At 45.0% G+C, this 15488-nt stretch overlaps 1 protein-coding gene across 14 annotated transcripts in view; it reads right to left on the bottom strand.

Moving 5' to 3' along the window:
• The window catches only part of NEDD4L (NEDD4 like E3 ubiquitin protein ligase), a 343799-nt gene that overhangs the window by 60992 nt on the left and 267319 nt on the right, over positions 1-15488 (bottom strand). For 11 of the 14 annotated variants that reach the window (XM_058691969.1, XM_058691970.1, XM_058691971.1 and 8 more), the window contains 5 exons: positions 15364-15466; positions 13505-13671; positions 5651-5783; positions 4064-4240; positions 779-853 (listed from right to left, as the gene is read on the bottom strand). In XM_058691969.1, the coding sequence (XP_058547952.1) occupies positions 779-853; positions 4064-4240; positions 5651-5783; positions 13505-13671; positions 15364-15466 (655 nt within the window). The remainder of the gene's footprint in view (positions 1-778; positions 854-4063; positions 4241-5650; positions 5784-13504; positions 13672-15363; positions 15467-15488) is intronic. The other 3 variants (XM_058691967.1, XM_058691964.1, XM_058691965.1) reach the window with 1 other exon arrangement.

The raw sequence follows: 15488 nt of genomic DNA on the forward strand, positions 1-15488 counted from the left end.
TTTGTATTACTAAAAAAAAACCAAAAACACAAACAAAAACAAAAACAAAAAACCACACTGGATAAGGTCAGACAAGTTGAACATACTAAAACCACAAAACATTTTCTCCTCCAAAAGGAGAAATAGATTTACAAAAAAAATTGTAACGTAAACGCCAAATGTCTCTCGAGGCAGTCCTGGTCTGCCTTCCAGTTTGCACGTTCATTTTCATTTTTGTCCCATATTGGGAAACACAGGACATCCTTCCGTATTTGCTGCTAGTTCTAAACACTGCAGTAGAGGGGGGAGCAGAGTGTAGCCAGTTCAGTAGTCAGCAGAGCTGCGTTTAACAGAGAAAAGTACAGGCGCTTTGTGGGTTAAGAGCTTAGGCCATTAATGATGAGAAAAACCACGCCCTGCAAACCCGGAAGAGTTCTTCCTGTTCCAAGGGATTCCTGTGCGACTGGAGCACAGTGCTGGGAACTCAGTAAGTTTAAAAAAAAAACACCAAAAAAACCAACGAATTGTTAATACGCTTTTGATTAAGTAGTAAGCACATCAGAAGTGGTATTAATTTGGGTGGAAAAGCAAAGCAATGAAATTTTCAGCATTTCAGAGACTAATACAGCTCTTTGTATTCGGAATCCACTTTCCTTGGGCAATTTGCTAGGAAATCATCCGGTCTCTCGTTTGCATAGAGAACCGATTTACACAGGAAAAACTCTTCCTCAGTAGCCCAGATGATTTCAAACACAAGCCCCAAGGGCCAACCGGATGGCTGGCAAGGGGCGTGGGTTACCGGTGGTAGATGAGCTTGCTCGGCAACGGTGTCCGTCACGCTGCAGGACCGCAACCTTGAGGACGGTTCTCTTTGCTGAAGGGGGGAAAGGACACGAAGCGTCGTGAAAACACAGGCCCAGAAACAAGCTTCGTTGGTTTAAAAACTAAGTCACTCAAGCCTATTGAGTGTTCTTTCATGTGAGAAGATGATTCGGAGAGACACCGTCTCTTCTGGGCCATGAGAGTAATCCCTCAAGCAGTCGGGTGGGTAATCTTATGTGTCATTACGAGTGTTTGCAGCAGACAGAAATTCTGACTGGTCCTTAGGAGGAAGTAACAGCAAAAGTAGGAAAAAGAGGCCAAAACAGGACAGGGGACTCAAAAGGCCAGGGTAACACTCTACTGCTGCTCTAAGAAATGGCAGTAGGGGTGCCCGGGTGGCTCAGTAGGTTAAGCACCCGACTTCGGCTCAGGTCGTGATCTCACAGTTTGTGAGTTCGAGCCCCGTGTCAAGCTCTTGTGCTGACAGCTTGGAGCCTGGAGACTACTTTGGATTCTGTGTCTCCCTCTCTCTCTGCCCTTTCCCGGCTCACGGACTCTCTCTCTCTCTCTCTCAAAAATAAACAAACATTAAAAAAATTTTTTTAAATAAAAAAAAAGGGGGGTGGGGGCGCCTGGGTGGCCCGGTCGGTTAAGCTTCTGACTTTGGCCTGGGTCATGATCTCACGATTCGTTGAGTTTGAGCCCTGCGTGGGGCTTGGTGCTGACAGCTCGGAGCCTGAAGCCTGCTTCCAGATTGCGTGTCTCCCTCTCTCTCTGCCCCTCCCCTGCTCATGCTTTCTCTCTGTCTCTCAAAAATAAATAGATGTTATAAAAAAAACTGGCACTAGAGGGGCGCCTGGGTGGCTCAGTTGGTTAAGCACCCTGCTTTGGCTCAGGTCATGACCTCATGGCTCGTGGATTGGAGCCCTGCATCGAGCTCTCTTCTGTCAGTGTGGAGCCTACTTTGGATCCTCCGCCCCCTTCTGTCTCTGCCCCTACTCTGCTCATGCTTTCTCTCTCTCTCCAAAATAAACATTAAAAGGGGCGCCTGGGTGGCTCAGCCAGTTGAACATCCAACTTCAGCTCAGGTCATGGTCTCACGGTCCGTGAGTTCGAGCCCCGCGTCGGGCTCTGTGCTGACAGCTCGGAGCCTGGAGCCCGCTTCGGATTCTGTGTCTCCCTCTCTCTCTGCCCCTCCCCTGCTCATGCGCTGTCTCTGTCTCCAAAATAAATAAAAACAATAAATAAATAAATAAATAAATAAATAAATAAAACAGTAAAAAAAATGGCAACAGGAAGCTAGCAGTCTTGCGTTTTGCTCTGGGATGCAACCTTGGGGCAAACTCTAGTGTGATGTGAATAGAGGAAAAAATACTGATATAGATGGTTCTTAAACATTACTATTGACAAAGGATCAGTTGGAATCGAAGGCCAAAAAACTCAAATGTGGTCTTGTGCTACTTCCGAAGGGTCAGTTACAATTTTAGCTTCTGAATCGAGTTGAAGTCGCACAGAACAGGAATGAGGGAAAATAGCGAGGTTCCTCTAAAACATCTAGTGTGTGATGTACAGTGTTCCTCTCACTCGTTTGTATTTGTCGATCTTTTTCGAGAAACAGCCAAGAGACCCCATCATAGAATGGCAGTGGGTTACACACACAAAGGCCAAGTATCTAAGTGGCAGCAGATTCGTCCATGGGATAAGTCTGTAGGTACTCGTTTTTAATACTTCAGTACTCACTTTAATGATAAGCAAAAGGGGGTAAGGTCAAAGAAAGACTCTGTGACAGCGACGGGGGCCTATTCAGGCCCTTCCACAATGGTTAGGTTAGCACGAAGGATTCCTTCTTTAGTAAAAGTTCATGCTGCTGTCCTTGAATACAGAGTGATCCTGACAAGCGAAACTGAAAGAGAGTCTCGTGTTCCCTTTCCAAGACATTCTCACTGAACAGCTGAATCAGACTCAACACCATCTTAAAATAATACGGACTCTTGCACTTGGATCTTAAAGATATTGTGTGCAAGTTCAGTGATTAAATGCAGGTGGTCCCTATACAAAGAACTAGAGATGCTCACTTAATACTCATGCTGAAGAAAACGAGGAGTTTTTTCTTGGTAGGCTACAGGTGTGCATCTGCTTAGGTTCTTGCATTGCTTACGACATTCCACTGGTTTTCAATACACGGCTTCATTGCTTATGTTGTTTCCACAGCGACAGTTTTCACCAATTCAAATATCCCACATATAGCATTTTTCCCTGCCCTTTTAGTATTAGATTTTCATCTCAGTGGTCTGTCTCTTTCTGCAGAACATTTGCAAAATTTTAATATAAAACCACATTAACCGAGTAATCACTGCAACTCACATAATACGGGCCAATGGTAAAAACACCATAACCGACAGAGTAACAATCTTGTGAGCGCTTACTTGCTTTTACATCAGATGTAGTCCTCTTATCCGTGCACATTCAATACGGTTGTAATAATCACTATTTTTCTAGGATGCCATTTTCTGTGCAGTGACCACTGTCATTTACTGTTATACATCTTTAAGTTCAATTTCTCGAGAAACATGGAGAGTTGCATTTGTTCTCAACTCTATTCACAGGCAGGCATTTTTCTATGGACTTTTCATGCCCTTCCACGATGTGTTATCAAACATGGAGGTCTTCATGCTCACTGTGCTGCTTCTCACTGGGGCTTAGCCCTATCTGAAGTTTCTAGGAAGAGGCTCCCTGATGGTTAAGAACCCAAGTTCAAATGTTATCCTGAGGTCCGTGCCTCAGCTGCATAAGCTTTCTTAAGGATTCACACTCTGGAACTTAGGGGACGTCTTCCGTCTCCCATCCTAACTCTGTCTTGGATGGGTCCCTTAAACTTCATCTGCGAAGTGAGAACGATAAAGTGGGCAGCAGGGTACTTAAGAGGACTAATTAAGAGGCCCGATGTCTCCCAGGTCCCCCTGTGAAATAACCACCTTTGTGATGGAGGCACTATTTACGAGCCTCTGGCTGGAAGAGAAATTCAAGGTTAAAGGTGATATTAACAGAAATGGACTCTTCTGGAGTTCTTTACAAATCAAGAAAGATTCTCACCTGCTTGGACTAATTCTGTCCCCTGAGGAAGGGGGAACTTTGGAAAAGGTCAGAGTTCTCTGGGAGATGGAAGGACCTTGGTCATTATTTGCATACAAGAGTCTCTTAAAATGACAAGAAGTGATAAAATATTTGCTCAACTTCTCATTCAAACAAGACCATTACTTACGATCAAAGAACCAAACTGCTCCCCATTGGAGTCTGGAGTGATCTGAAGCCTTCTGCTCAGCTCCTCAGACAGCTCCTGAGGGCTGGTCCGGGACACTGGAGAGGACGGCGGAGGGGGCAGTGACAGACTGAGGGAGTCTCCAGTGATGTTCACTTCCTCGGAAATGGTCTCCCAAGGCTATCAAGGAACAAGATGCTGGGGTAAATGGAAGGAGCGTGGGATCCTCTCGTCACCTTGCCAACAACCACCACCACCGTGATAACTATAATTAACATTTACTGAGTATTTAAGGCGCACACAATCTTCTAATAACCCTGAGGAACATGTGACTACTACCCTAATTGACAGGTGAGGAAACCGAGGCACAGAGAGTCACCTGTCAAAGAGAACAGAGCTAGGAAGTGGCAGGGTCAGGAGTGGATCCAAGGGAGCCTGGTTCTAGGGGCTGTGGTCTTAACCCCTTTAAAACACCACCTCTCTGAGTGGTGACTTACTTCTAGTACTGGTTACTACATGGGTGGGTTAAAAATGTTCTCAGAAATTCATGGATGACTTCCATGGATTTTCTTTTACTGTAAGTGCTGAGGAGTCACTGTAAGAGCAGCGGAGATACTATAAGCTGTAATTAAACAGTGGTATTAAGTAACTTTTAGTGAACTCATTATGGCATCATTGATTTTGCTTTTCCAGTGTTGATCACTGCAATATTTTTATGAATGATCTTCATAAAACACTGTCTAAACAGAATGGATTTCTACTAAGTAAACACAGTTGTTAAGACCGCACAGAAGTAATTGCTCCACAACTGGTAACTGCTAATTTGTTGTTCAATTCATAATTCCCCCCCGCCCCCGCCCCGTAATTTACCATAAACATTTAAGGGGAAAAATAGTAAACGTTTCTGAATTCACCCAAATTCCTATTTTCCCGGCAATAAATCTCTTTCACGATGTCAAAACTCCTTAGTAGAAGTATTTGGTACCCAAACGAGGTACCCAAACGTCATTTAATTGCTCACCTATGACAACCACATTGCCACTCACTAAGATACAGTTAGACTCTGGGGGCAGGTAAATAATAAGGTGAAAATGTCTTCTGTTTTTTGTTTTTTTTTTTAACGTTTATATATTGTCGAGAAAGAGAGAGACAGAGCATGAATCCGGGAGCGTCAGTGAGAGAGGGAGACAGAGAATCCAAAACAGGCTCCAGGCTCCGGGCCGTCAGCCCAGAGCCCGACGCGGGGCTCGAACTCACGGACCGCGAGATCGCGACCCGAGCGGAAGTCAGACGCCGAACTGACTGAGCCACCCAGGCGCCCCCGTAAGGTGAAAATATCTTCAGATTTCCAATGTGTTCTAGAAACAACGTCAGTCCCTTCTGTAACAAACGGGTACACGTATTCATCAAACTTGACTTTTCCATGCACTTCCTAAATTGATATCCCAACGGTCGTCAGTTGGCTGTGAGGCCACCATCTTGAATTTTTAGACAGCATTTACCGTGAGAACCTATCAGGACACAGAATCCACGTGGAGCCCACGGGAAGGAGGAGCTGCGGACGGCAGAGGGTGCGTGGGGACGTCTTACCTCTGGGCCGTCTCCGCCCTCGCTGGGCTCCGGCTCCAGGTCCTCACTGATGTGTCTGCGTGAGCGGAAGCGTCGGTGCGCGGCCTCCTGGTTGATCTGCCTGATGTTGCTGTCCGACTCGGAGGCCACATCCCTGGGAGCATGGGGCGAGGGGGAGAGAGAGACGGGACAGCCGGTGTGGGTATCTGGCGCCTTCCGCCACAGTCCCGCGCTCGCCAGAGGCCTCCCACCCAGTAAAACGCGGCCGCCGTCGCGTCCGACACGGACCACCCGCTGGCCGTTACGTGTGGGAATTCGCCCAATACGAACTGGTTGGAGGATAGTTCTGGGTTCATCTCAGTCAAGGAGACAGCGCGTTTAAATGCATCAGCACAACGTTTTGAGTATTTCAGGCAAATAGCACAAAGTGTACTTTAGCGTTTAAGAAATCACAGCCCTCTGGGGCGCCCGGGTGGCTCAGTCGGTAAGAGTCTGACTTCGGCTCAGGTCATGATCTCACGGTTCATGGGTTCAAGCCTCACGTCAGGCTCTGGGCTGACAGCTCAGAGCCTGGAGCCTCCTTCAGATTCTGCGTGTCCCTCTTTTTCTGCCCCTTCCCCGCTCGCTTGCTCTCTCTCTCTCAAAAAAAAAAAAAAAAAAGAAAAGAAAAGAAATCACAGCCCTCCATCTTTTTGCTCTAGTGAGAAGGCAGGCTTCTCAAAGGACAGGTGACTGACTTGGGGCCAGTCAGTGGTGGCCCCTCTAAGAGTCCAGCAATGACGAGGCAGCAACTTTAGGTTGGTAACGATTGGCCAAGGAGCAGAAATAGTACAAACTCAAAGCCGGGATCTGGAGAGAAGTGCTCCTGACCCAACATGAAATTTTTAACATGAATTTTTTTTTAGCTGTGCGGATCTCATTTTGACAGAATCTCAGGATCATTCAGGATGACACTGTATTTCTCCCTATTAAACCACTGTAAAAAATTCACTCAGACATCAAGTGATCATTTCCCAAATCAAGTGGGATGTGAAGAACACAGCAACTTGTGTGTGTGTGTGTGTGTGTGTGTGTGTGTGTGTGTGTCATGTATCTCTCTTAATTCAGGATCTGAAAACATCAATTCAATCTTGAAAACTGCTGCAGTAAATTACAGGCAATCATCCTTTGGGAGAAATACTACTTGCCGGCTTTTAGAGTCGAAGTTTAAATGTCAAAATGTTTTGCGAAGAAAAATCAGACTCTTTCAATAAGACACCATATTCGGTTAACAGAAATGATGCTGCAAGTTAACATTTGAAAATATTTAAAAATGTTATTTCAGACTAATCAAAACATAGTATTAATCAAGGGCCCTCCTTATAGATTCTTCCTATAAAACATGGGTTTTTAAAAAAAAATTTTTTTTAATGTTTTTATTTATTTTTGAGACAGAGAGAGACAGAGCATGAGCAGGGAAGGGGCAGAGAGAGAGGGAGACACAGAATCGGAAGCAGGCTCCAGGCTGTGAGCCATCAGCACAGAGCCCGATGCGGGACTCAAACTCACAGACTGTGAGATCATGACCTGAGCCGAAGTCGGACGGACGTTCAACCGACTGAGCCACCCCAGCGCCCCTAAAACACGGGTTTTAAAACATTCTAATCTCTCAAACTTCTACTACATGCCAACAGAAAGCCTGCTGGCCCCCGTAATAGTAAATAGTTTGTGACTAGCAGCATTGTGTGCAAATAAATAGGGTACTCTTCATTGCCCCTTTCTGAGACAGTTTGAATATTTCCAACAAACACCTTTACATTTTTAACTTCTGGTAAACGCAGGTTAGCTTTCATGTAATCCACATTAGAATGATAATTACTTCTTAAAATCTGAGTCAGCGAAGTTTTGCTATTATCTGTGTACCTAATACATAAACCTTGGAACTGTCACAGAAATAACAATCTTGTGTATTTTCTAATTTTATTAAACTATAACTAGACTAAAAAATAGTACTTTGAGATACCTTCAGAGAAACTGACAAAACTATGGCTAGAGAGAAGACGATTAACACTAAGGGGCACAGAAGGATACCGATCCTTTTCTGAAACCACCGGAACAAAATGATAGAAACTGACACTTTGTCGGACAGGTGAGAGAATGGAATGTCGCATTTGTGATTTTGTGTTGCCACGGGTCTTTTTTGCTGTTGTTAATTTTTTTTAAGTTTATTTTTGAGAGAGAGAGCACGCGAGAGCGGGGGAGGGGCAGAGAGAAAGGGAGACACAGAATGTGAAGTAGGTTCCAGGCTCTGAGCTGTCGGCACAGAGTCCGAGGTGGGGCTCGAACCCACGAACTGTGAGATCATGACCTGAGCCGAAGTCGTATGCTCAACCGACCGAGCCACCCGGGTGCCCCGCCACAGGTCATTTTTATAGGACATTCAATTCTTCAGCACACAACGATTATGAAAAGTTAAGTTATTACAGAACAGAGAAATAGTTAGGAGGAAAATGACCAGAATGAAATTCTTTATGAAATATGTAAAATATTTTAGTAGTGTCTAAGAAGGCCAAGGAAACTTGATATCATCCTTTCCCTTTTTATTAAGGATGGAAGCAATTTCCCTTCCTAATGACTGGCCTTAATATATTTTATATACATCTATGAAAGACTTTCATCAGAATTTTAAATCTTCACTTGAAATATCATACATTCAGTTAGCATTTATTCAGTCAACGCTGAGTGACTAATGTTTGCATGCTGCCTGCCAGGGCCTAATACATACTTGAAGTGTTCCAGGGACTTCTGAAAGGTTAAGAGGAAATAAGGTTTTGTTATTACCACGTCTGCATTTTGTATCCCTTAGAAGTATATAAAATTCCTTATTCTGGAAGGACTTACTTTAGAAAGTGGGGGAGGGACATTTAAAATCAATTATGCAAATCTCCCTTATGCCACATGCTCATATAATTTAGTAATCAGCGTGAACCAGACACAACTAAATAGCATAGAGAGGTTGCCTCTGATTTTGAAATTCCAACCCTGGGCTTTTATGGTCTTCACTGATGAAGTGAAAAGAGTCACACAAGGGAGGCCTGCGTGTCATTAAGCAACTGAATGAGCTGAAACTAGAAACAGTCACTAATGGGAAGATGAACATTTAAAAATATTTCTGAGCTGACAGATTAAAGTAGAAAATTATTTTACTGGGGGCAAGAAAATATTTTAGGAAATAGTTATCTTAATTTTCTTCAGTCATTAATTTCATCTATCTATATTCTTCACTTGATTTAAAAAAAATTTTTTTTTTAACGTTTATTTATTTTTGAGACAGAGACAGAGCATGAACGGGGGAGGGTCACAGAGAGAAGGAGACACAGAATCTGAAACAGGCTCCAGGCTCTGAGCTGTCAGCACAGAGCCCAACGCGGGGCTCGAACCCACGGACCGTGAGATCATGACCTGAGCCGAAGTCGGACACTTAACCGACTGAGCCACCCAGGCGCCCCTAAAAAAAAATTTTTTTAATGTTTATTTATTTTTGAAACAGAGACACAGAGCACGAGCGGGGAAGGGACAGAGAGCAAGGGAGACACAGAATCCGAAGCAGGTTCCAGGCTCCCAGCTGTCAGCACAGAGCCCGACACAGGGCTTGAACTCTCGAGCTGTGAGATCATGACTTGAGCCAAAGTCGGATGCCCAACTGACTGAGCCATCCAGGCGCCCCTTCACTTGATTTTCATGGGCAATATGCAAGTGGCTAAAGACAGGATAAACCATCAATTTGTCAGGTTCAGTGTCAATTAAGATCAGTGTGTCAGATCACTGACACTCACCTACATTATGGACATTAGTACACACTAATGTGACGATGAGCCCAGTTACTGAAATGTGATTAAATTGTTGCTGAGACAGAAGATGTACAAAGTATTTTGCAAGAGAGGTAAGAGAGTTAAGTGTTTGAGTCTCTAAAGCGCATCTTCATTTACAGCCTTAATTCCGTTCCTTCACCATGTTTCTAAAATTGTGGGTTATGGAGCAAAAACCTTTCCGTTTACATTTAAACAGGGTCAGGACAATTCTAAAATCAGAGGTGCTTTAAAAAGCTGCCCTCAGACTTGAGAGTGCAGGGATCACTCTGTGGTCAGCCTTCCACCCTGCAGTTCCGTATCCAGCCTCACCGGTTCCCCAAACCGTGCGCCTATCATCACTTTGAGAAGCGATTCACTTGTAGTCATTCATTCCGTCACAAGGTACTTTTTTGCTGAGCTCCTACTCTGTGCCAGGCGCTAGGGGTAGATCTGTGAGTAAGAGAACATAGTCCCTGCTCACACAGGCCGCCAGAGTATTACATGCTCCCTGCTACCACGGGGGAAGCAGAGGTCCTTCACTGAGAGCTGAACAGAAGCGCGGTTCTCCCAGAGGAAGGTAGAGGCAGCCACAGGAAAGGGGACACGTTCTAGTTTTGTTTCGGTGGTTGGGCAGGGGGGGCATCGGGGCATCCACGGGGCCAAGAAGAGAGAGTGATCAGGAAGCAGCTGTGAACGGTCCAGCCACTTAATACACCGTAGGCTTAGGACTGTGGGTGGGGAATCTGGCAAGGGACAGGGTGGAGAAGGACCTTGTAAGGACAGCCGGAGGGCAACGAACTGTCAGTGAGGTTATTCAGGGGGTTGAAGTCTAGAGCACAAGCCTAGGGAACTGGGTAACACATGAGTTACAAGGACAGTCTTAATTCTTTCCTTCAGCACACGGCCATCACTTCTCTGTCTCATTTCCTCAGATACAGCCTTTTAATGCTTTAAAAAAAAAAAAAACAACATTTTATTTATTTACTTTTGAGAAAGAGAGGCGGGGGAGGGACAGGGGGAGAGAGTCTTAAGCAGGCTCTACACGCGGCACAGAGCCTGCCTCGGGGCTCGATCTCACAACCTGAGGCAAAATCAAGAGATGGGTGCTTAACCAGCTGAGCCACCCAGGTGTCCCTAACAGGCACTTCTTAATATCAGTTTCCCCCCAAAAGACTGTGGCAGTATTCTGTAAAAACTGAATTACGAAAATAATTAAGTTTGAATCAAAGCAATACTTTAGGGGTGCCTGGGTGGCTCAACCAGTTGAGCATCCGACTTCGGCTCAGGTCATGATCTCACAGTTCATGAGTTCGAGCCCCAAGTCGGGCTCTGTGCTGACAGCTCAGAGCCTGGAGCCTGCTTGGGATTCTGTGTCTCCCTCTCTCTCTCTGCCCCTCCCCTAGTCACACTCTGTCTCTCTCAAAAAATAAACATTAAAAAAAAAAAAAAACCATAATACTTGGCGAAATAAAGTTAAGGAGAAAGAACCTCAAACTCTCAAGACCGTTCGGGTGGGATGAAGAGGTTACTATGGAAACTAATTCTTCTTCCTTATCTAACTTTTCTCAGGATTTCTAGAAGACATGCCCACTGGAAAAGAGGCACTCCCCGGGCCCCACCTGAGCTCTGCCGACGTCCTTCCTGGTTCAGCCTCTTTGGCATAGCTGCCTCACTCATAGGGACAGTCATGCCACTGACCCCTCCCTAAACTACATGTGAACCTGAACTTGGATTAAGGGCTGCATTTTTCCCATGTCGTTCTGGACAACTGATGAGCCAGCACTGCACAAATGATCTCTTTTGTTTTGGGTTAGTTCTTTGGGCCAATGCCCCCACGGTAGTGTGTTTACAAAAACAATATGAAGTGTTTTCTCAGAAGTTTCCTCATTAGGGTTTCACAACTCTGGGAGGTAAGAAAGCAAGTATTTCCATTTATCCCAAAATAACAGACTTCAGTCTGCATGATTATTAATGAAGGTGAACTTTTTTCCATATATGCACTGGCCATTAGTATTTCTTTCTTTGTGAGCTGTTAGCGGTCACTTTGCTACAGTCGTAGGACACTCTGATCCCCACAGGGTGTTATGTGTTCAATAATGTTTAGCAAAGGAAGATAATGGTGCCTTGCTTAGGGTATTGCTACCAAAATTCTTGATTCAAGACTCCTGACCATTTACAGTAACCAATGTTACCTGGCGGCGGGGCAGGGGGTGTGGAGAGGGTCCAAGTTTTTTTTTTTTTTAAAAACATTTACAAATACCAAGAGTAGTCAAGTGGGTTCAAATGGTTTCACAACAGCTATGTTCAGTAATCAAAGGAAAACAGTAGAAAATAAAAAAATAAAAGAACGAAACCATTTCCATTTAGATTTCTCTGGGGGGTACAAAATTACAACAAAGAAGAGTTCATGATCATCTGGATGTGTGGATATTTACGCTGTCCTGTGAATAATGAGCCGGGTCCAAAGCCGACCAAGTGCATCTGAGCTTCAACGGAACCCACCTGGGGGCTTAGGAAGGACCGGCTATTCACGGATGCAGATCAGACAAGCTTTCTCTCCAACTCAAAACCTGGACTAGATTTCTTGGCTACCTCCCCCACCCTCAGTCATAAACAGAATCTCTCTGTAACCTCCAAAGATTAAAGGATTATTGACAACACTATCACCCATCACACTGCTGACACCACTTGTTTAAAAACCATCATGAGGGGCACCTGGGTGGCTCTGTCGACTGAGTGTCCGACTTCGGCTCAGGTCGTGATCTCACAGTTTGTGGGTTCGAGCCCCGCGTCAGGCTCTGTGCTGACAGCTCGGAGCCTGGAGCCTGCTTCACATTCTGTGTCTTCCTGTCTCTCTCTCTCTCTTGATAATAAATAAACGTTAAAAAATGGGCGCCTGGGTGGCTCCGTCGGTTGGGCATCCGACTTCAGCTCAGGTCATGATCTTGTGGTCCGTGAGTTCGAGCCCTGCGTTGGGCTCTGGGCTGATGGCTCGGAGCCTGGAGCCTGCTTTGGATTCTGTGTCCCCCTCTCTCTCCGCCCCACCCCCGTTCATGCTCTGTCTCTCTCTGTCTCAAAAATAAATAAACGTTAAAAAAAAAAAAATTAAAAAAAAAAACCATCGAGAGCAAATTTCCTTCAGAGTCTGGGTTAAAGAAAAAATGATCTCATCCAATATACGTGCTTTTATTACATACTGAAAATGATGTAATGCATTGATAATTACCCTCCTCATCTTGGCTGCTAGGAGCTCAAATTTCCCTCTTCCTTCTTTGAATACTTGTTTTGCCTTTTACTGTATGCTAATAGATTCAGGTCTTGCCATATACTATGATTTAGAAACAAGCTGCTACAAATCCTTTTCGAACATAGTTGAGGTTTAACTAGTGTTTATCCTCTACCATCAAATACAAAATTGTTGCATGAACAAAACAGTAATCATTTCACTACGGCCCTGACGCTGGTGAGGGATTAGAATACACAGTAATGACTAATTCTGAGTCTGCAACCCTGCCATGGGCGTCTAGTTAGATCACGGGGATGATTTATAGATTTCCCAAAGAGGAAAAAAAACCGTGGCATTTCCGAATTAAATAATTAAAGGGACTAAAAGCCAAAAACTGAAGAGAAGATTGCACAGCCAATCTGTTTGCCGTTTTCCAATCTGGGTTCGTCAGGAGAGGAAGCTGAAGACCAGGGAAGTGATATAACTGCCATACGTAAGATAAATGTGGGGAAAATAACTTCAGTATGTCAGGAACCTATGTAAAAGAGTGTATCCACGTTGTCTAAAATGAATTAGTTCATACCTAAAATAGGCAAACCTGATCCAGGGAAAAGAACTGCTTCTTTATTGTGCAAATTCCGACAGGCTCTCACGCTCTTTAAATGAAGAGTAACCCTGTTGTTCTACGTGTCCGCATGTAGGGCAAAACATCTTACGTTTTTCTGAGGCGAGGCGGAGTTCCCAACCTTGCCCCCAAGAGCCGCCACGGTCCAACCTCCAAGTACACGGACACATCCCCAGCCACGGCACGGTACTCACATTAAGCTTGGTCTGTGCCACTGAGTGGTCCGGTTGTTGTGGTTGACATAATAGGTACGACCCAGATTGTCCACTTTCTCTTCCCAGCCGGGAGGCAGTGGAGGCGGGGGAAGCTCCTCCTGGTGCTGGGAGGCCGAGTCATTCGAGTCCACGACCTCCCAGCCATGCTGCGGAATAAAAGCACATGAAGACCGTTGAGGTGGGCCCTTCACACACGAGGAAAAAACAAACGCAGTGTGCTCTGGGTCCCTCTTCCTTGCTCCTTCGCACCCTGGCTCTTTTGGTGGCTTCACATGCCACGTGGGAAGAAATTCGCAAAAAAAAAAAAAAAAAAAAAATCAATTCTAGTAGAGTCTCAAAAAGAATTCGGAGCAATGACCAATTAACTGTGCTGCCTTCTAACTTGACCGCACTGTACAGATCAACCCAGCTTTGGGTGTGTCCAGTCTGTTGTGTTAAGCCGCATTAGCCTCTTTTCATGCTCATGTTTGTTATTTTGACCCGAAGGCCGCCAGGGCCGGACAGAGCCATGCCAGCGACATGGGTCACGTTACAGCTGTTGTCTTTTGGACACCCCCACAAGGTAAAAGGGAGCTGGGGCGCCAAGCCATACTGCACGTGTGTTCTAACAGAGATCACGGCACGAGGGGCCAGGAGGCCCGGGCTCCATCGCTCCCCAGGGAGGACAGCGATGGAGGCAGGCGAGGCTCTCATTCTGCATCGAGTACAATCGCGAGAACCGAAGAAGTCTGGAAGTTGCTTTCCACTTAGGCGCTCCCCACTGGCGGCCACCACAGAAACAGGCTTCATGGTACCAGAGTTAAGAGTGACATTTTTGCCACACATATTTTAGGCATTAAGTATTCCTTCCTGACATCCCCTAGTAAAGTCACTGGAAAATTGAGTAATTCACTGGTTAGTGCAGTTGGAGAGCTAGAAGAGTGTAAAAAATTCCTTGGATTCGAGATAAAAATCTGTCGATGTGCTTATGAAATCTTCACATTCGTACATCCCTACCACCCACTTCAACTCCTCCCCGTGCAGAGGGATGAAGGCACCCAAGTGAAACACTGCCCGGAAATATGAACGCTTGGCCTGCGGAGGGTTCCGATAACTTGCCCATACACATAATTCACGTACCGCGTATATGCGACAGCTGCGAACAGATGTGGAAATTGGCCACAGAGGCGTCCTGGTTAACGGCCATTTGCAGAACGATACGGGAATCTAACAAAATAGCACCGCCAGGAGTGTGCGCTAACGTGCACTGGGACCCACGATGTAGGTATGTGATTAAGGAGTTTAAAGGCAGCTATGCCAGGAGGGGGAGAAAGAGAAAATTCCTCTGGACAGCTACTTCCCAAACGGTATTTCTAGAGGAGAGCTTTTCCTAACACATCACCTGGGGGCCCAACACATTAAAAAAAAAAACAACAACAACTTGGAAAAGACTTTCTAAACCATTTCATGCACTTTGAAGCAATTCCAAGCGCTGTGAGGAAATTTACAACGAGCTGAAAGTCCAAAGAAAGAAGGGAATGAAATATGTGCGCACAATTTCTCATCGGGGTGGGGCTATGAATGAAATATGGGTATGGCATTTTATAAGGAGAAGCCTCTTCCGTTATGGGTGCTGTAACATAAAATGAGAAGTTGACTTTTTTTTTTTTTTTTTTTTTTTTTTTTTTAACCAAAACCAAACATGTCAGTAGTTGATCACAGATGCACAGACTCAGTAAGTTGTTTTCATAGTTAAGCTCTATCCATTTTTATGTCCTTAAACTGCTAGGTCCTAAATAAGATACTAATATGATCTGGTGCAAGGAAAACAGACCGAGGCCTGTAGTTCTGCAACTTACCTCCATGTCCTCTCTCTGCTCACTGTTTTCTTCATCTTGACCTCCATTTTTTGGCATATAGGCCATTTTCAATCGCAAAAATCCCTTAACTCGAGATTTATGACTGCGTGATGGAAGAAAATTGG

Source organism: Neofelis nebulosa, chromosome 11 (assembly GCF_028018385.1).
Source record: "Neofelis nebulosa isolate mNeoNeb1 chromosome 11, mNeoNeb1.pri, whole genome shotgun sequence".
Classification (NCBI taxonomy): Eukaryota; Metazoa; Chordata; class Mammalia; order Carnivora; family Felidae; genus Neofelis; species Neofelis nebulosa.